The 21,670-nt window shown below is 40.6% G+C and overlaps 1 protein-coding gene across 9 annotated transcripts in view; it reads left to right on the top strand.

Moving 5' to 3' along the window:
• The window catches only part of stat3 (signal transducer and activator of transcription 3 (acute-phase response factor)), a 112,409-nt gene that overhangs the window by 40,327 nt on the left and 50,412 nt on the right, over positions 1 to 21,670 (top strand). For 8 of the 9 annotated variants that reach the window (XM_039740143.1, XM_039740144.1, XM_039740146.1 and 5 more), the window contains exons 1-8: positions 7,753 to 7,880; positions 10,668 to 10,812; positions 12,616 to 12,714; positions 15,105 to 15,197; positions 19,112 to 19,193; positions 19,308 to 19,405; positions 19,729 to 19,880; positions 20,068 to 20,226. In XM_039740143.1, coding sequence (XP_039596077.1) covers positions 7,753 to 7,880; positions 10,668 to 10,812; positions 12,616 to 12,714; positions 15,105 to 15,197; positions 19,112 to 19,193; positions 19,308 to 19,405; positions 19,729 to 19,880; positions 20,068 to 20,226 — 956 coding nt within the window. Of the gene's footprint in view, positions 1 to 7,735; positions 7,881 to 10,667; positions 10,813 to 12,615; positions 12,715 to 15,104; positions 15,198 to 19,111; positions 19,194 to 19,307; positions 19,406 to 19,728; positions 19,881 to 20,067; positions 20,227 to 21,670 lie in introns of those variants that run through there. The other variant, XM_039740141.1, reaches the window with a different exon arrangement.

A 21,670-nucleotide genomic window follows, 5' to 3' on the forward strand; every position in this document is an offset into this window, starting at 1 on the left:
ATCGCTAACCTGGGAAGCCCACTCTACACTGTTCTCTTCATGAATTGTTTTAAGCATCCTTTCAGATGGCACATTAGGACAGCCAGATGCCAAAATCTTCAAATGCCTGTTGTGATCGAGTAAAGGAAATGTTGAGGCGCTTACTCGGTCGCCCCCACTTAATCGAACCAAAGAAAACAAACAGAAATGGCCGGTACGGGCACAAAAATGTTAACTAGGGGGTCTCAGAAGTAAGAGACAAGCCCGTGAGTCTTGGCAGCATCCAGAATGTTGGTCACCAGTAAGGAGCTCCGTGCTGCGGTGCATTGCATTCGTAATGGAACACCTGCAGACACCTTCACTGGGCATCTCCTCATTACTACAGAGGAAAACGGAAGAGGACAAAGTTAGCGTTGGCGCCCCCTCTTGACCTCCAGTGAGCCCGGAGAGTGATCCACAGACGTGCATGCAAGACCCTGCCATGGTAGATATAGTGTTAGTTAATCATTTGGGAGTCTGTTAACACTACTGCTGAAGTAGTTGACCAGAGTGTTCTTGTGAACCATTTCTGAAGAAGGTAGCAGTGCGTTTGGAATTGACCCGACTTGTACACCCGTTCAAAAATGTGACACTTAACTTTCTTGCCTCCTCCAATCTCACACCAGTTTCTCAGACACATCGAATTTTGTTGCAGCAGCTCAATTACCAATTTCTTTCACCACTTCGACGACTTTTAATTTTAAAACCAGCTTCATATTTTCTTCTGATTGAAAGCTCCATCGTAGATAAAGGTGAATGAGGGTGCGAGATACAAAAAAACACAACTCGGTGCCAACGCCGCTTCGGAATAGTTTGGGTATTACCATGTGGTCACGTAGGCACAATACTTAGGTGGGGGGAAAAAAGGCCGTGTACCCCATGGTTACTCTCTAGGCGTTAGCATGGCATAAGTTCTTGGACCAATAGCCTGAGTTTTCCGCATTCGACTTATACGACTGACATTATGAATACCGGATATTCTACGGTAAAATCAAGCCCCACCTTATCCGGGGAAGAACTTAAACGCGAATATATACGGTGTGCCACATACTCTCCTCCTTCTAGTTCTTCCCATCATGACCTAATGTCCATCAGTTGACCGAAACTGCCATCATTACTTCAAACCCAGTGCAGGTGTCTGAAACGTAGTCATTGATCAAGAACACAGTTTGAGTCGAAACCAGGAGGACCCAAATATGAGATATCGTGTTGTTCAAATGAAAGTTACTTGACGTCTAAGTATCTCTCAAGGTTGAAGTTTTAAGCAGCTGCATTTCTAAAACAATGGCCTGTTTAGCCCTCTCAAAGTACACAGTGTCCTTGACTAAAGTTTTTAAGCTTAGCAGCAATAATAAAATGTGTAGGCGGGGACTTTTTATGGTTTAACCCTTACTTTGCTAGTGTGCGTTAGGATAGAATACTTATTTTTCATAAATGCTTATGACTCTCTTTGAATATATGCAAATCATTTTTTTTTTTTCTACAAGCTGCATCTGCAAAGGAAAAAAATGGGATAAATTGTTATTTCCATGCTGCAAATGGAAGAAGGTTAAAGATGCAACTTTTTGGTTGTATGGCCTTCATCAGATGTGTAGCTATAAGGTAAAGAGGAAAGAAGGAAGGTGAAAGAAGAAAAGGGTAAAGAGAGCCTGAGAAAAAATTGTCATAGGAGAAGATGGAGGGAGAGATGAAAAAGTTAGTTGGCCATTGAGTCCCAGAGAAGTGAGGCTGAGAATGACCACCTGCTTTCCTTTGAAAAGTGTCTTTGAAGCCCTGTGAAAGACCACAAGCCGGGAGATCAGTGTGGTGATGATCAGGAAACATGGAGCGATCTACAACAGGCTTTGTGAGGTCTTTGATCTTAAGAGCTCCCTGAAACAATCTGCTCGCCTTCTCCCCGTCTTTCCTCTGTTGATGGTTGACGCGTCCTATCAGACATACAGCAAATCACGTTTTTAATCTGGCAAGAGGCCCATTGCTTAATATAGAATTTACCGGAGGGACCAGATACAAGGGCGTTGTTGGTGACATATTGGCAAGTGACACATCTGCTCCTGTTACAGCTCAGTGCCTGGTGGGGTATTTGGCTCTCCTGTAATTAAGCTGCGGACGAGAAGTTTCTGTTGCTTAGTTGGTCAAATGAAGGAGATCAATGGAAGGTTAAGAAGAAAGGCTCCTGTGGGAGGATCAGTCTGCAAAAAGAGGACATTTTGCTTAATGACCTTTAGGAAAGGTGGAGTGCAAGGGAGGAATGGGAGGACCAGCGGGATGCTGGTTTCATTATTGGAGTTCCTTGTAGAGTGAACGTTACAGTTGAAGGATTTGTCTACATTACGAGAAGTAACCTATATTGATGAAGAAACTCCTCATTCTGAGTGTTTCATTATAGAACATTAGAACAATCCAGACGAGAACAGGCCATTCAGCCCAACAAAGCTCACCAGTCCTGTCCACTTATTTCTTCCAAAAGAACATCAAGTCGAGTTTTGAAAGTCCCTAAAGTCGTACTGTCTACCACACTACTTGGTCGCTTATTCCAAGTGTCTATCGTTCTCTGTGTAAAGAAAAACTTCCTAATGTTTGTGCAAAATTTCCCCTTCACAAGTTTCCAACTGTGTCCCCGTGTTCTTGATGACCTCATTTTAAAGTCACCGTCTTGATCCACTGGACTAATTCCCTTCATCATTTTAAACACTTCAATTAGGTCACCTCTGCAGACGTCAACCCTCATCACTGCAGAGGTGACAAAGTCTCTGAGGAACTGTGAAAGACGTCAAGCAGTAGAAAAGGTGACTGTGGGAGTCGGACAGCTTCAGTTGACTTCATAAGTCAGGGTGTATAGGACAGCAGAAAGGTGAGAACACAATCTGGGGCTTTTTTGCAAAAAAAAAAAAACTGAAATGGGGCCCTTCCTGTTTCCTGAACTCAAGTGAATTATTTTTGTTAAACTTTACTGGCAATTTGTATGGCAGTAGTGAAGGAGGTTCCATAGCGGTCGTCTCCACAGAAATGTTTTGTACAGAATAATAAAATGATTATCTAATGAAAAGCTCATAGTGATTTATAAAGCCTGACATTGTATGCATGAATTCTTCTCTTCATGTAACCCCAGTTGCGTTGGCCTGGACCGCCAGAGAAATCGGCCATCGGATTTATTTCATGTGTTCTCATTCAAGCAATTACTCAAACAGGTTTTTATTCTTTGGTGCAGAAAATTCCCTTTCACAGTCATCTGTGCTCACAGGTAAGACCACCCTAACAGCAATTTCTCAATTGGGCAAAGACGGCTCAAGCTCCGATGCTGCTTCCAATCTTAGCAGTATTTATTTTGGCTCTAGAGTTTGGTAGGATTGTTCTTTTAATAATTTTGGCAACTGGTAATTCTTGTTTTTAGTACAGTCATAACTTAAAACTGCAGGACTGACCTTTTGTTTTTATATATAATAAGCATAAAGAATTTCTGCTGCCTCACCTTGATTGAGACTTTCTGCTTTGAAAATTCTTAAAGAGCAGGTCATGATTTGCATATCAGGACGTCTGGTTATCTAGATAGTTAATAGCTGTGCTAAACTATTTTATCATAAATGATGGAACATTAACAACAGTAAAATTGCTCCCAAAATCACAACCTGTAAAATAATGGTGACTGAATCTGCAGTCTTAACCAACATGGCTGATTTGGGAATTGTAGCCTTGGTAAAAATAGACAAGAACAAATAGAAAGGTTTGTATACAATAATCCCTCCTCGATCGCGGGGGGGTCTGGAACGCCTAGGTGAAAATCCGCGAAGTAGAAACCATATGTTTGTATGGTTATTTTTATATATTTTAAGCCCTTATAAACTCTCCCACACTGTTTATAAATATTCCCCGCAGTTATACAGCATAATCCCTTTGTATTCTCTTAGATATTAGGTAAGATTCATTGAAATATGTATATAAACACACTGTTTATATACAGTAAAACCTAAATATTATTTTAAAGATATTGAGTGTCTCCGATATCACATATGTTACAGCCGTTACGATAGACAGGCCACCAGCAATAAATACGTACAGTGCAAGAAAAATAGTATACAGTAAATGTGTGTACAGTGACACTAAATGTATGTACATGTACTAAGTACTGTAAGTAGAAAATTAATTATGGTTACTTACCAACAATGACACAATGACTTGTCCGATAACGATGAGTTTAATTTTACTGCACAACAAAGGAGAGCGTTACAGCCCTTAACGGAGCCACTTCAGGTGATTGTGTAGCACCGCCGTTCTTCTTCTTCTAGCAGTCTTCAATCCAAATCCCTAAAGCAGATTCCATCCAGACTACTGCCTTATTACATCCACTTACAACTCGTTTTGCACCCTGGTTAAAAGGACACTGCGGCTGTAGATCTTATATTCCTTTCCTACATTTTAAATAAAAAGAATCGTAGCCTTCAACAAATCCAAAACGTTTACCTTTTCGGCAATCGTTAACATCTTCCGTTTGCACTGGGGCACGGCCCCTGAAGCAGTAGCAGATTTTGGAGCCATAATGAAGGGCTTGACTATGCACAAAGATAAACACAAAAGAGCACAACTCTTTACACAGCGAAACACGTTGATGCTGAATGAGCGAGACGAGACTTCCCCCTGCGTGCTCTGATTGGTTAGCTTCTCAGTCATCCGCCAATAGCGTCCCTTCTATGAAATCAACTGGGCAAACCAACTGAGGAAGCATGTACAGGAAGTAAAAAGACACATTGTCCGCAGAACCCGCGAAGCAGCGAAAAATCTGCGTTATATATTTAGTTATGCTTTCATATAAAATCCACGATAGAGTGAAAACGTGAAAGTCGAAGCGCGATATAGCGAGGGATTACTGTATTATGACAATGCAGCAAAAAAACATAAACTGAGTAATCATAAAGGACTGAGTCAAGATTGTGACTGACTGCAGGATGAAGGGTTCGTTTCTTTTTATAGAGGCTAGGCAGGAAGAGGCGGGTTTATGAGGAAGTGACGTTTGCAAGGGGGTGTGGTCTGGGAACGGAAGTGGGTGGAGCTCTAGCTGGGCTTCTCTTCTGGTGTTCTGTGGAAGAGGGAGAAAAGGCATTAGTGCAGTTCATGAACCCCTGGCTCTGCTTCTTACCCATCGTTGAGCCCTTAGACTGCCTCCCATGTGCATGTGTGTGTACAAGTGACTGAGTGTCAGAGTTTCCATTGGTGAGTTTTTAGGTGTTCTGAACTGGGACATATTTAAAGGTTCACAGCAACAGACACGTGTAATCTGGCAATCATTGAATATCAGCCTTCTCGTGTAAAGCGCTGTGCCATTCTGCCACTCTACTAGGATGCAAATGGAGGCGGCTTGCAGAGTTTAACAAATCTTATACAGTCCTGGGATGGCCATTTCGCCGTATATAAGACAGTCATGAAGTGTACAGGTTATTGTAATTCAGGCTCTGTGTGTCATCGATACGCATAATTTTACTTTCACGGGGAAGCACAAACTGATGTTTGAGTCTCGGCGGCCTTTTTTCAGTGTGCCATATGCAGCACTTTGCTCAGCTGGCAAGTCGCTCACTTCCTCTACCGCAGAGCCGCGCAGCTTATTGTCCAGAGACAGAAAAAAAAATAAAACTCAACAAAACGCTCGCTGACGTGTATCCCTTCAACATGGATTTCAAACTAAGTAAGAGGTGCAGTCGCTCTAGTGGAGCTCTCTCCGGTTGGTTGCTCTGGCCAATAATGATGCCTCCTTCTGGGTCGCCTGGGATTTTATGGTGGCTGCGGCAGCACCCCCTCTTATCTGGGCAGGTTATTACATAATTCAATTGGGCCTGTGAGGAGGTCCTCTGACACGTATCCCTAACTATACCCTACCAGTCAGAATTTTTAGAACACCTCAGTTTGTAGAGTTTTATTTCAAATTTAATCAGTTGAAATGCAATGAATGGCCTAAAATGGTGAAAAGGTAAGCAGTAAACTGCCAGAGGTTTATATTTAAAGTTTAAGTTAGCAAAAACTGAAAATAAAAAGGGAATTTCAGAATGTTACAAATGGGCCTTCTTCAGGGAACAACTAATAGGTTACAACTTACAGCTGTTCTGCAGCAATTAAAGTAAATGAAGCCTTACAAGTTGAGTTAAACAATTTGCACAGGCGTCCCAACTTGCGTTGATTACTTAAAATCCCTCTGTTTGTCTTAAAGCAAAATTGGAACAAATTATGTTACTACACCCTCTGTAGTACCACTTGAACAATATTCCAGTGATGACGGCAGGAAAACGACAATTAACAAATGAAATGAGGCAGAGCATTGTTACTCTTTGAAGTGTCGGCCTTTCATTTAGAGAAATTGCAAACAAAATCGATGTCCGTGAGTCCAGTGATGCCCTACACAATCCAAAGGCAATTGGAAACTGGAAGAAACTCTGATAGGAAGAGATCTGGCAGAGCCAAAGGCGCCACCTAATCAGAAGATAGGTTTCTGAGGGTCACCAGCTTGGGTGACCGGTGCCTCACAGCACAACAGCTTCAAGCATAGCTTAAGAGTGCAGGTCATAAAAATTAAGAGTCAGTTTCTACTGTGAAGAGGAGACTTTGTGCCGCAGGTTTGACAGGGCGAGTGGCAGGAGGAAAGCCATTCCTTAAAGGACAAAATAGAACCTTGAAATAGACCAATGAATCAATTTGAAAATTTTGGTTCATCACACAGGCTGTTTGTACGCCGTTGAGATGGTGACGGTTCCACAGTGTGTGACACCAACTGTCAAATATGGAGGAGGAAGTGTGACAGTCTGGGGTTCTTTTGCTAGAGGCAGAGTTGGTGGCTGGCACAGAATGACTGGCATTTTCAATCAGAAGGGTTACCACAGTTTGACTGTTATATCAGCAAAAGGTGCCAGGCTACTGTGATGAATCAAACATTTGAATAAAATTTTGTACACTTGATGATTCTTTGACTTTTTTTATTTGCCTTTGTTTATTTTTTCAGTACCTCAATTTTATGAAACATTAAAACATTAAGCAGCACGCATTTCCATTAAAACTGAGCTGGTCTAAAACTTTTGACTGGTTGTGTATACTGTATGTGTATGTTTATGGGCAAATATGGCATTGTCAACCCACATTTTCTTTGTAAATCTTCTACACATTCGACACACTCTCACATCTCATTATTAGCCTTTTATGTGATCTTTTTCAAAGAATGTAATATCAACATTGCATGTAAAGTATGTCATTGTTCACCGCCATGTTGTTGTACTCCACGTGTGTTAGCACTAGAAAATTACGAAGATCTTAGACTATGAAAATTACCGTCCTGCCACACAAGAACACATTTTTCATGCCCAGTTCCTTTCTTTTTTTTTTTTTTTTTTCCAGCACTGTCATCTTCTTGTGATGAGCACTTTGTGATTTATATCAAAATTAATGATTACCCTGAATGCCTGAAGCGGGTCCATTGATTAATGGTGTCAGGTGTTATTTTTTGTTTTTGGGCGATCCATCTGTTTAGTCATGGCCCTTAATTTGCAAATGTGTGTTAAGTACTTTTTGAGAGGATTAAACAGTCCTGTTTCCTTCTTCCTGGTTCTAGCTTGCAATGCAAAAGTTGGTCCCCGTCATCAAACACCTCCCATGTATTTTAATAGTCTAGGTGTTTGTCAAGTAGTTTTAAAATCCCCTGTCTTACTCACTGTCTCTTATTTTCTCTTTCTTTCCTTTACAGCAACAATTGCTGAGGCAATGGCGCAGTGGAACCAGTTACAGCAGCTGGACCCCAGATACCTGGAGCAGCTGTACCACCTGTACAGTGACAGCTTTCCTATGGAGCTCAGGCAGTTTCTGGCCCCTTGGATTGAAAGCCAAGACTGGTAGGTTCATAGGCAATAGTTCTGATGTTTTAATGACTTGCTGAAATTATATTTAAACATATGTGTGCCTACCCTGAGTTACTGCCTGTGTTGGGGGTCTTTAACCGAGTAAGGTTTTTGAAAGGGTCATTGGGTGAGTGCAGTGGGTAAGCTAGGCTCTCATTCTGGAGGAAAATCTTTACCTCCGTTCTGTGTGAAAACGTAAGATTAAAAAATGTACTTTTTTGGGGCATTGCCACGAACTACATGGAGTAAGCAACATATAAAAAAACATCGGGAGTGGTTTCTCCTGGACTTTCTAGTATACTCAGGTGTGGGAATGGATATTTGTGGAGTAAATCGCAAGACAATGATTATATTTTGATATTATGTACATTAAAGAACACATTAAAGAACCATCAACAACAAATCAAATTAAATTAACGATATATTGAACAATTATTATAAAAGTAAAGTTGAATAAATCGGGCTCTGCAGGTGTATGAATAAAAGATAAAGTACCACTTCAGGTTAACGGAAATAGAGCAAAGGTTGATAAGAAATCTACATTTTGTATCTAATACTTGTATGCAATATTTGATTGACCTAAGTGAAATTGTACTCAAGTTATCATGTTTACACGCACGCACACACACACACACACACAAACAGACATAGACATAAGTCCAAAAATGGTATTTTTGGACTTAGGGTGGTCTGATGTGTCGAGATTCATGAAAATATCGAAGTGGAATTTTTAGAGGATTCCAATGCTTTCCCTATACTTTGCATATAAGAAAGTCATGTAGGTCTAAAACATCGAGATTCATCAAAATCTCGACATCGAATTTTTGGACGATTACAATACTTTGCCTATACTTCGTATATAAGAAAGTCATGTAGGTCTAAAACAACATCAAATTTTTGGACAATTCCAATACTTTCCCTACACTTTGTATACGAGAAAGTCATGTAGGTCTAAAACATCGAGATTCATCAAAATCTCAACATCAAATTTTTGAACGATTACAATACTTTCCCTATACTTCATAAAAAGATCAAGTACCACTTCCGGTTAACGGAAATAGAGCAAAGGTTGATAAGAAATCTACATTTTGTATCTAATACTTGTATGCAAAATTTGATTGACCTAAGTGAAAGTGTACTCAAGTTATCATGTTTATACACACACACACACACACACACACACACACATACAAACAGACATAGACATAATTCCAAAAATGGTATTTTCGGACTTAGGGTGGTCTGATGTGTCGAGATTCATCAAAATATCGAAATGGAATTTTTAGAGGATTCCAATGCTTTCCCTACACTTTGTATACGAGAAAGTCATGTAGGTCTAAAACATCGAGATTCGTCAAAATCTCAACATCAAATTTTTGAACGATTACAATACTTTCCCTATACTTCATATATCCATCCATCCATCCATTTTCCAACCCGCTGAATCCGAACACAGGGTCACGGGGGTCTGTTGGAGCCAATCCCAGCTAACACAGGGCACAAGGCAGGAACCAATCCTGGGCAGGGTTTAAGCTTGTACAATAATGGCATGTAACAAACTCCTCCAAAAAACCCAAAGATATGCTACTCTGCTGCCTGTGCACGTGTGGGAAAGCACAATACAAATTACATCCTAAAAATATATATATAATAATGATCGTGAACATGTGGGAAAATACAATATAAATTACATCCTATAAAATATATAATAATAATAGTATATGTGTGGGAAATCCATCCATCCATTATCCAACCCACTATATCCTAACTACAGGGTCACGGGGGTCTGCTGGAGCCAATCCCAGCCAACACAGGGCGTAAGGCAGGAAACAGACCCCGGGCAGGGCGCCAGCCCACTGCAGGACACACACACACACCAGGATCAATTTAGGATCACCAATCCACCTAACCTGCATGTCTTTGGACTGGGGGAGGAAACTCACGCAGAAACGGGGAGAACATGCAAACTCCACACAGGGAGGACCCAGGAAGTGAACAATTGGACAATTCCAATACTTTCCCTATACTTCGTATACAAGAAAGGCATGCAGGTCTAAAATGTCGAGATTCATCAAAATCTCGACATCAGATTTTTGGACGATTCCAATACGTTCCCTATACTTTGTATATGAGAATGTAAAAATACCATTTTTGGTTTGAGTATTCCTTTAAATGTTCAAAATGATATTGCAACCCCCATGAACAAAAGGTAAGGTCACTTTACTTAATACTGACTGATCTCCAAAGTTTTGCCCTGTTTGCTTCAGTGCTTGAGTGTGACACTGTGTATTGGAAATAAAATCAAGGACATTGAAGATTTATTCACTCAGTAGTTTGCACCGTGTCTTAGTTCCCCACAATACTATTTTGAATTTATCAGAGAATTTAAACTTCTCGCGTCAGTGAGTATGCGGTAAATGCTGGGTTGGGATTCATCGTCTTTACTCAGCACACAGCTGTATTTCTTGAAAGTGCATGCTGTCATAACTGAGTCTTGTTTCAGCCAAAAGGAAACCTGCTAGTGTCATTCACAGTGAAACAAAATCATTTTAAGAGTCTGGTGACAAAGGAATAGTGCAGTGGGTTTGTTAGTTTACCCAGTGACAATTTCTAGTAGGCCGATCGGCCGTTTGCTTTGATTGTTGAGTATTTAAAGGCAATGACCAATTCTGGGAAGCGATGTCTGTGTGTCACTTTATTGCTATTCTACATTAACCATAAATGTACTGTTTTTTTGTTCTTTGTGTGCATCAGAGAATTTAATTCATTTATGTTATGCAGGGCTTATGCTGCTAACAAGGAGTCCCACGCAACTCTTGTATTCCACAATCTGCTAGGAGAAATTGATCAGCAGTACAGCCGCTTCCTCCAGGAAAACAACGTTCTCTACCAGCATAACCTCAGGAGGATAAAGCAGCATTTGCAGGTACTGACTTACGCCCGTGTGGCTGCTAATGTAGCTCAGACAAACTGCTGGGATTGATGAAGCCTTTTCTGACAGCTATTTAGATCAAGATGATAGGGCGGTTTGACTTTGAGAGACTTTTATGTTCTTTCTCTAATATTCAGTCTGCCATTACAAAGGGGAAAATGAGGCTGTGTGGCTTTTCCTCTTAATGCTCTGATGCATTATCAGGAAGTTCTTCCTTTTTTTTTTATCCTGAGGTAGACTGAAAAGTGTTGCATAATTGAACTAAACAACATGACTGGTTTGACAAGGTGCCATTTGACAGGTTTTCAATTACAGTGGTAAATACTATAAATCAGGAGTAATGAAACCTTTTTATTTTTGTTGGTTTTTTTTGTTTTTTTTTCTTTGTTTCAATGTTGCTGGATATCATGGCCGGCCTGTACACTGGTTCTGTGAGTCCTGTGCAGAGTGGAGGCTGAACCCAGTTGATTCTGGGGTTCGTCAGGGGTGTGTTCTGCTCCTACTCTATGGACTGGGTGTTGGGCAGGGTTGTGGGGTCCAGCAGCCGTAGGGCATCTGTTGGTGAAGAAAGATTCACTGATCTTGACTGTGCCGACGGTGCTGTGATCTTTGTGGAGTCGATGAAGGCTGTGATCGGGGCTCCCACAAGGCTGAGCGAGGAGTCTGAGTGTCATGGCTTGGGAGTGTCCTTGACAAAAACCAAGATCCAGGTCTTAGGCACGGCCATCAGCAGTGTGTCTGTCTGCAGAGAGAGTGTCAACTTCATTTACTTACCTTGGCAGTGACATTCATGTCTCTCTGGTGACTCTTCCTATGAAGTCAGTAGACAAATTGGGAGAGCATGGGGGGGTCATGAGATCTCTGGAAATGGGGTATGTGGTGCTCCCGATATCTCTGCAAAAGGACGAAGGTCCAATTCTTTAGAGTCCTGGTGCTTCCTGTCTTGCTGTACGGTTGTGCGACATGGATGCTATCCAGTGACCTGAGACGAAGACTGGACTCCTTTGGTGTCTCTTCAGAGAGTCCTCGAGTCCTCCTGGTTTGACTTTGTGTTGCTCACCGAGTCCCGAATGTGGCACATTACCTTCATTGTGAGGGAGCATCAGTTACGGCACTATGGCCATGTGGCGCGATTTCCCGAGGGTGACCCAGCTTGCAGGATATTCATTGTTGGGGAGCTGAGCATCTGGACCAGGCCAAGTGGACGCCCACATAAGACCTGGCTGTGGCAGGTAGAGGGTTATTTCCGGAGGGTGGACTTGACCGCCTGTCTTCCTTGGGGGGTTGCCAACCGGGGTCCTAAGCTATTTTGTCATGTTTTGTACCAGTGCATGCTCCCCAACCTGACCTGACCTGTCACATTGATTGTCCAGACAATCGTCAGTATGTGTCGGCTGGGTGGGGTGTTCCCCTTTCAAGAATCATAGCAGATCATCATTTTTTTTTCCCCCCCTTGGAGAATCTTGCCCTATCATAACATTGTCAGTGACTTGCGGCTGTGGTCCCTTGGAGAATCATGGACATTGGTCAAGGAGGGGGGTAGTAGTCAAGGACAGTTGTCGGTAACAACCGATAATCAACCAGCGGCTACCTACCACAACCCACTTCACAAACCATTCTCGACACATTTGCATTATTCACTAATTCAGCTCTCCAGTCTTTCTTAGCCACCAAGCTATGTTGCCTTCAGCCTTTGATGCTCAGAATTTCTGTATAACTCGGTGCCGTGTACACCTGACTGTCCTGTGCACCATTAAATAGCCCTTTGACGTGTAACATCATTGTATTTCATTACAGAGCAAGTACCTCGAGAAACCAATGGAGATAGCAAGGATCGTAGCCCGCTGCTTGTGGGAGGAATCTCGCTTACTGCAAAGTGCTGCAACGACAACACAGGTGAGAAGTCTCAATAAGTATGTGACTTAATGGTGAAATACAGAATTATTTAATTAAGGTTACCTTTATATTTAGATTAGATAAAAACTTTATTAATCCCATGGGGAAGTTCGGATGCATACAGCAGCAGAAAAATAAAAAAAAAAACAAGGAGACAAACTCACAGGACAGAACACAGCCAGCCAACCAATCAATAAACTGATTGATTGATAGATAGATAAATATTTTGCGCATATTTCAACATATACTAAGATTATGTCAGGAGGAAGCATTCAATTGCTTGATAGTCCCGGGTTAAGTAAACCTCCAGAGGTGCTTCTTAGCACACCATGGTGCGATGAGCCTGTGGCTAAAAGTGCTCCAAGAAAGCGCCTCCTGGAGGGGATTTTTCATAATGGTATCCAATTCTGTCACCAGCCTCTTTTCCACAACAGCTTCCAGTGTGTCCAGGGTTCACCCTGTGATGGAGGAGGAGTTTGTGATGAGTTTGTTCAGGCTTTTTGCTTCTCTTGCGCTCAAGTTGCCTCCCTAGGTGACCACACTGATCACTACATATATAATCTGAGCCGTCAAAGTTCTCTATGGTGTTTATATCTTGTTTTCCAATTTGTAATGCAATTGTCATTTCTTTAAATTTTCAAAAAATATTGGAAGGACTTCAGGCTGATTTTGTCGCCATACATTGACACTTCTGTGTCGCACCGTGAAGTGCAGCAAAATGCAGGTACATAAATCACGTCAGCCTGGTTTCTTTGTCAAACATTATTGCGTCAGTTCTGATACCCAGAGCAGCAGGTACTGCAGGGCTTTTTGTGTTTTCTGCAAAATTGAATCCGTTGATTGGATTGAAGTTCTATTAAAACTGCAGTGGCTAATGAGTGTAAAGTTAAAGTTGGAGAAATCTGTGTGTGGTGTGAATTTTTAGCTTAGAGTCATCAAAGGTGTAGATTTTCATAAATCTGTCAATCAGAACATGGAATAATTGAATGAGCGAATGTTTAAGTACAGGGTGGGGCATAAAGATCTCCCACATTTCGAGGACAGAACTGTGCGGGCTATAGTGCCCAGAGGGGACTGGGCGGTCTCATGGTCTGGAATCCCTACAGATTTTATTTTTTTCTCCAGTCGTCTAGAGTTTTTTTGTTTTTTCTGTCCCCCCTGGCCATTGAATCTTACTCTTATTCGATGTTAATTAATGTTGGTTTATTTTATTTTCTTATTGTGTCTTTTATTTTTCTATTCTTTATTATGTAAAGTACTTTGAGCTACTATTTGTATGAAAATGTGCTATAGAAATAAATGTTGTTGTTGTTGTTGTAGTGGGGGTAGAGAGGTGGGGTAGGTCTCATTCGGTAGGTTAGGCCGTTTTCAGAATCCATCATGAGTTGGACCGGTGAACATCGGGGCTTTGTTGTTCAAGCATATTATGAGAACAGCCGTTCTGTGATAGCGACGCAGAGAGCTTTTCATACACACTTCACGCTCGTTTGAAATGCATCTCTACCAGATCGGAAAACGATTTTGCTATGGATTTCTAACCTTTGGGCAACTGGGTCCACACTGAAAAGAAAATCACCTGGTAGACCTAAGACAGAACATGTGTGGTTTCAACACAGAGCACGATGTTCGCTCGGAGTGTTGAGGGAAATGTTCCCTGGGCATTTGATCTCTTTAAGGGGAGATGTGAGGTGGCCATCACGGTCACCAGATTTAAGCCTTTGTCACTTTTTCCTTTGGGGATACCTAAAGGAAAAGGTTTTCAAACATCATCCTCGATCTCTTGAGGATTTGAAGGACAGGAAATCGATGCCATTCCACCTGAGATGACCCGGAGAGTGATGGAGAACTTCCGGGAACGTCTTCAGCAATGTATTGCCAACGACGGCCGCCATTTGTCTGATATGATTTTTAAAACCCCTTAAAACAAAACTGTTTTTTGTGTACTTTTCAGAAATATATACAGTTTTTTTGGATAGCTTTGTTCATTTTTTTTTTATACCCTTTCAAAATGTGGGGGATCTTTGTGCCCCACCCTGTATATGATATACAAGATTTCCAAATGATGTGCTCAAAGGTCAAGCTTATGCAAAGGTGCCTGGAAGACTGGGACTGTAGCAGTGTAGCTAACTAAAATGATTTCCCGTCATGTCTAAAGTGCGGTAAGCTCCTTGAATTGGTGTTTCATCACTTAGAGTTTGAACCAAGATGGTGGTTCCTCCACAAGTTTCCAACTTAACCACCACCTCTCTAATCAACTTCTCTGTATCTCTTGAAGTACTGATATTTCATAAATTAAGAGGCAATTGCATGTGTAAAATGCATCCTAATGTGTCTAATAGCTGCTGTAAATGAGATCAAGTGTTATTTATGCACCTCTTTTTCCTTACCAGGATGGGCAGGCACCACATCATGGTGGCACTGTTGTAACTGAAAAACAGCAAATGTTGGAGCAGCACCTTCAGGATGTGAGGAAGAGAGTTCAGGTTTGTCCAAATACATTTCAAATCTTGGTAAAAATCTGTGCATTAGGCATGAGTGAAACACATTTGATGCTTGTATATCTAAGCAAATTTGAACAGTTTGATTGCGCACTTGTCTTATGGGTCAGAAGAATTCTTAGTATATCATGGTTTTGTTTTTGTAGTATCCAAATAAAGTCAGGTAAAGACTTACTGGACAGATAATACGCTTCAAACATTTTCTTTACTGGCCCACGACTTGAGTAAATGTAATTTTCTTCTTATTAGGTATACCTCCACTCGTGAACCCAGCATCCATCCATTTTCTCATCCCACTTCTCCAGGTCAGGGTCGCAGGGCAGCTGGAGTCTATCCCAGCCAGGCCATCGCACGGTGTGTGCTTTACAGTAATTACAAAATGCATATAAACAAGTGCAGCCTAAACACACAGAAAAGCGTCATGCAGTATATGCAAGGCTGTATGTATTTGATGGAGGCAGAGGAAACTCTCTGTAAAATATCTGAGGTGGTCATCAACCCAAATCCCACATTTCGCTAAAGGATCACTCTGTAGGCAAACTACAAAAGCTGAACTTATGTAGACGATGTTTGAAAATGGGTCTGTCCTATGTGACTTCTTAAAGGGACACAGAGAAGAGGAAGGAGGCAAATAATTAACAGCAATTAAATACAGATAAATATACCTTCACATTTAAGGATGTCCCAAAGTTGAAACTGCTGATGTTAATAGTTCATCACAAAAATTGTAGGTACTTTTTTTATAATATCTGTTTAAGCATTGAGTAAAACAAACACATCAGCCTTTTGCCTTAATGGTTTGTTTTTTTGGTTCTTTCCTGGACTCTTTGTTCATTTTGTAGCTGCACACAAAGCTCCTAACTGTGTCTTTGCACACTGCACTTGTACAATTGCTGTCTGTCTAATGCAATAAAACCGAACATGTTGTATTTGCTGGCACTGCATTCTGGGTAACAGCGTTCCTGTGTTGTTTTAAATGTGCTATATAAATAAATTGACATTATGATTACATTAGCAGCCCAAGTTTTTACAAATCTGTGCGCTGCTTTTATAGCATTAATAAATCAATTACCATATGAAATGCTGACATACATCAGTTTTATCTTCATAAACGTGTTTTTGGTTAAAACCTACATTGTTTGTGCAATAGTAAAATTTTAACACGAATTGTTGCATTCTTGGGCAGCAGTATTAAGAAATCCACACAATGACAATGAAGTAAAATTTGTCAGACTGACTTTTTTTGGTCCACAGATATTACTGTCAAATTAACCTCATGATGTATTTAGATAATATATGTTCATTTAAAATAAATAAATAAATTATAATTGCATCATAGTACTTGTGCAGGTGAAAGTCCAACTGGCAAGCCGATGAAAAACTGCAGAAGCCATAAGCCAGTCTATTTGCTGTTCATTTTTAGCATAGGGTAGGCCAAACCATACGCTATATTATATATATAGTGATCGGGCAGATGGACTAGAAACAGCTGCTTCAACTTGTTAGGTCACCAACCTGATGTCCCAGTTTAATTGTCACAAAAAATAAATAAAAACCATGCTCAGTGGCCCCAGTAACAGGATATAGCGGTGTATTGGCTGGTTCCAAAGAAAAAGGTGGTTCTTTGGAAGGTTTGGAAATAGCGCAGGATCTTGCTTCAGGTCAAGGTTCAGGTCGAAAAGTGAAAAAGACAATTTCCTCTGCAGTTGGGTAAAGTTGCCCACACTTGCAGCTACTGGTCGAAAAGAAAGAAACAGTATCAGCACCCCCTCTTGTCCCTTCATGGTACTGCTTAACTCAGAAGAGCCTGGAAGGTCATCGCTAGGTGGCACCTGCATGACAAAATAATATATATATTCTGTAAGTGTCTTGTGTGACTGTCTGTGTGTCCATTAAGTTCCTGAGTCTCTTGTCATTCCACAAAAATAGCACATCACAAACATTAACACTGCTTTTGAGAATCCTGTATCAAATGGCATTAAAGAGAAGTGTACATTGCATTTGCCATTCCAACAGATGGTGTGATTTAAACATTAACACTGCTTTTACTAAATGGCATATAACAGAGACATTATACAGTACATTGCATGATGCACTGCAGATGTTAACACTGAGGTCTACATTAATTACTTAGATTTCAAGTCTCCTTAAAAGCTTGTGTGTGTATGTATGTATGTATGTATGTGTATATATGTATGTGTATATTTATATATATATATATGTATATATGTGTATATGTGTGTGTATATATATATATGTATATATATATGTGTATATATACTGTATATGTATATATATATGTGTATATATATATGTATATATATATGTGTATATATATATGTGTATATATATATATATATGTATATATATATGTATATATATATATATATATATATATATATATATATATATATATATATATATATATATATATATGTATATAATGTGTGTGTGTGTGTGTGTGTATATGTATATATGTATATATATGTATATATGTATGATACAGTCATATGAAAAAGTTTGGGAGCCCCTCTTAATTCTTTGGATTTTTGTTTATCATTGGCTGAGCTTTCAAAGTAGCAACTTCCTTTTAATATCTGACATACCTTATGGACACAGTAGTATTTCAGCAGTGACATTAAGTTTATTGGATTAACAGAAAATATGCAATATGCATCATAACAAAATTAGACAGGTGCCACCCCACCAGAGATATGACATCAATACTTAGTTGATCCTCCTTTTCAAATCTAACAGCCTCTCGACGCCTCCTGTAGCCTTTGATGAGTGTCTGGATTCTGGATGGAGGGATTTTTGATTATTCTTCCATACAGAATCTCTCCAGTTCAGTTCCATTTGATGGATGCCAAGCATGGACAGCCTGTGCCGCTCCTGTATTTTTCTTGGCCTGCCAGACCTGCTGGGTTTAACAGCAACTGTGCCTGTGGCCTTCCATTTCCTTATTCCATTCCTTACAGTTGAAACTGACAGTTTAAACCTCTGAGATGGCTTTTTGTAGCCTTCCCCTAAACCATGAGACTCAACAATCTTTGTTTTCAGATCTTTTGAGAGTTGCTTTGATGATCCCATGCTGTCTGTCACTCTTCAGAGGAGAGTCAAAGGGAAGGAAGCACAACTTGCGATTGACCACCGTAAATACCTTTTACCACTCATGATTGGACACTCCTGTCTATGAAGTTCAAGGCTTTAACGAGCTCATCCAACCAATTTGGTGTTGCAAGTAATCAGCATTGAGCAGTGACAGGCATTCAAATCAGCACAATGACAAGGGGACCCACATTTGTGCACAGCCAGTTTTTCACATTTGATTTAATTTCATAACTAAATACTGCGTCACTAAAAATCTTTGTTCGGAAAACACCGCAGTACTCCGATGTTCCTAGTAAATGAAAGACATACCACTGTTATCTTTTATGTTGAAAGGAGAGTCAATTATTATGCAGGCTGAGAGAGGTTCCCAAACTTTTTCATATGACTGTATATATCACACACACTTTAATGTTACTATAATGCATTTGAACTTTAAATGCACTGCAATATTAGTATTATTTTTGGTAAATTGCCGCTAGTAAAGATGTCTTCTATGAATTCTATATAAACTTAATGCATAAAAGTCCTTTTGTACATTGCTTCAAAATCTTAAGATGCTGTTCTAGTAAAGTCCTGCAGTATTTTAGCTTTTGTAATTAAGATTGCTAACATTTATTTATTTTATGTTGACAGATACTGAACTGCTTTAGTAGTGCTATTTAATACCAAATACCAATTTCGGGATAACTTTAACTGCCTTTTCTGCAGTTCTTGTACTACTTATTGGTGACTTCAAATCAAAGATGAGGATTGTGTATCTTACAATTGATGTCTGACTTGTTATGTAGGATCTGGAACAGAAAATGAAAATGTTGGAAAATTTGCAGGACGACTTTGACTTCAATTACAAGACACTTAAAAGTCAGGGAGGTAAGGCAGCCTTGAAGAATAATTCTAATGTAAAAGTAATGATGGTGGTGATATTTGTGTATTTATGTGTTTGTGTCTTTTGATTTTTTTTTTCCCTACCTCTCCAATGTCCAGAAATGCAAGATCTTAATGGAAACAATCAGGCAGCTGCGACGAGACAAAAGATGGCTCAGCTGGAACAAATGCTCACTGCTCTGGATCAACTAAGAAGGGTACTGGGATTGTCTTGTTTTTATCAGGGTGGTAATGTGGCAGAGATGATGATTTGTATGGTAAACCTTTTTAGGCACCAGAAATCTTCCGCTGTCCTGCCTTTTTATAAATGGACCACCTAGAAAATGTCAGTTGTGTTTGTTGTGTATGGACTTGTCTATTTAAGTTTAGGCTGCCAATGGTTCTTTCGTAAACTGCTTGTCTTTGAGGTAACTGCGTTTTAATCGAAATATCCCTGGCAGTGTTCTCTTTAGGCTGCAGATTTCACAGCACACTTCTACAGTGTGTTTTATTGATTATGAGTTTGATTTTATCCCCACAGCAAATTGTGACTGAAATGGCCGGCCTGCTGTCTGCCATGGATTTTGTTCAGAAGACATTAACAGATGATGAACTGGCAGACTGGAAGAGAAGACAGCAGATTGCCTGTATAGGAGGACCGCCTAACATCTGTCTTGACCGCCTGGAAACCTGGTAATATTTTTACTTAATTTGTTTTTTTATGTGTAGATTTTGATTGAATTACTCATTTTTATTGATTACTTTATTACTAAAGCACAAGTGATTTAGAAACATTACAGTAAAGTTGACTGTATTGGGGGGAAAAAACTGTTATTTCCTGAAATCTTATATAGTGACATTTCCTTCTTGTCTTTTTCAGGATTACATCTTTGGCAGAGTCACAATTGCAGATACGCCAGCAGATAAAGAAGTTAGAAGAGCTGCAGCAGAAGGTTTCCTATAAAGGGGATCCTATTGTGCAGCATCGCCCGGTCCTGGAGGAGAGGATTGTGGAGCTCTTCCGAAATCTGCTGAAATGGTACATAGATCTGAGGTGTCACTTATACTGCAATTTCCCAGTAAATAATCAATATGGTAACATGTTGCAGTTGCCAGATTTATGAATTCAAGGAATTCCATGTAGGAATTCTTGATGCTGGATGATGCCTCTTGGATGAGTTGCTTATTGCATTGTCAAGGTGGCACAGTGGTAGCGCTGCTGCCCTCACAGTAAGCAGACTGAGGTTTGCATCCCGGAGTCTGCTTATTCTCCCTGTGTCTCCCACAGTGCAAAAACATGCAGCATAGGTGGATTGATGAAATTAAATTGGCATGCGAGTGTGTGTTTGCCCTGTGATGGACTAGCACCCTGTCCAGAGGGTTTGGTCCTGCCTCGTGCTCTGTGTTAGCTGGGATAGGCTCCAGCACCCCAATGCCAACCCTGTTCAGGCCTAAGAGGGTTAGAAAATGACCAACATATGCCTTGCCGTCCCAAACCCATTCCACTTTTCAAAAAATACAGCTGTCCTATAAAAACAGCAATACACAGCCCACTGACTTGTATAGAAAGGCTGATCAACTCCACAATGTGATGAGCGTCAAGCTGCACCCATTTGTTATTAGTGACAAATACAACTTACAGAGTGTCTGGGCAGACATTTTGAAACTTGAGCTTAACTAAAGATTACTAAAGCAGCCAGTTTAAAAGTACATGACAGCAGATCACTGGCACTGTAATCACAAGTATTAATCCATAGCCATTTCTATATAAAAGAGATCAGCGTTACGAAAATGTAGCAGTGCCCCTCCACCCCTTATATTAGGATGGCAGTGGACAAGGCTACCTGAGCTTTTTGAATTTTACACCTGTAAGATGCTAGAGGTCACTGTTACCTCTTTCAACCCAACAGACAGACACACTGAACACAGGATAAAATCACCAAGAAGGCTTTTAATTATTCTTCCCGATTTTATAGTGCCCAAAAGCATCTCCACCACCATAAACAGGCAAGTAACAAATATAATAACAATAATTACAATAAACAACACAAATCTCTCCTCCACTCCTCCCAGCAAGCTCTGCCCTACTACCTCCCAACTCCAGCTCGCTTGCTGGGTCTTCAGTAGTCCTTTATGTAGTCCTTGACCCGGAAGTGCATCCGTTCTTCCATCCCTGTGACTTGCCAGCACTTCCACATCAAATGGAGGACTTGAAGTTTTTCTTCAGCCATGTATGGGAAATACAAATCCCCAGATCTTCCTGCAGTGTCTCCTGGCGGCACCCACAGTACCCAGCAGGGCTGTGATGCCGAACTACAGATTCCATGATGCCCTGTGGGAATCCGGGGCACTGTTATGCTGCAGAGAACTCGCCATCTGGCGTCTTGGGTGAGGCAGTGTCCCACAGTAGCTGCCTTCTACCATCCTTCTCTTCTTTGGGCATCCGGCTGTCCGCCACACACCACAAAAAAGAAAACTTCAGT

The sequence above is a fragment of the Polypterus senegalus genome, chromosome 17 (assembly GCF_016835505.1).
Source record: "Polypterus senegalus isolate Bchr_013 chromosome 17, ASM1683550v1, whole genome shotgun sequence".
NCBI classification, from domain to species: Eukaryota; Metazoa; Chordata; class Cladistia; order Polypteriformes; family Polypteridae; genus Polypterus; species Polypterus senegalus.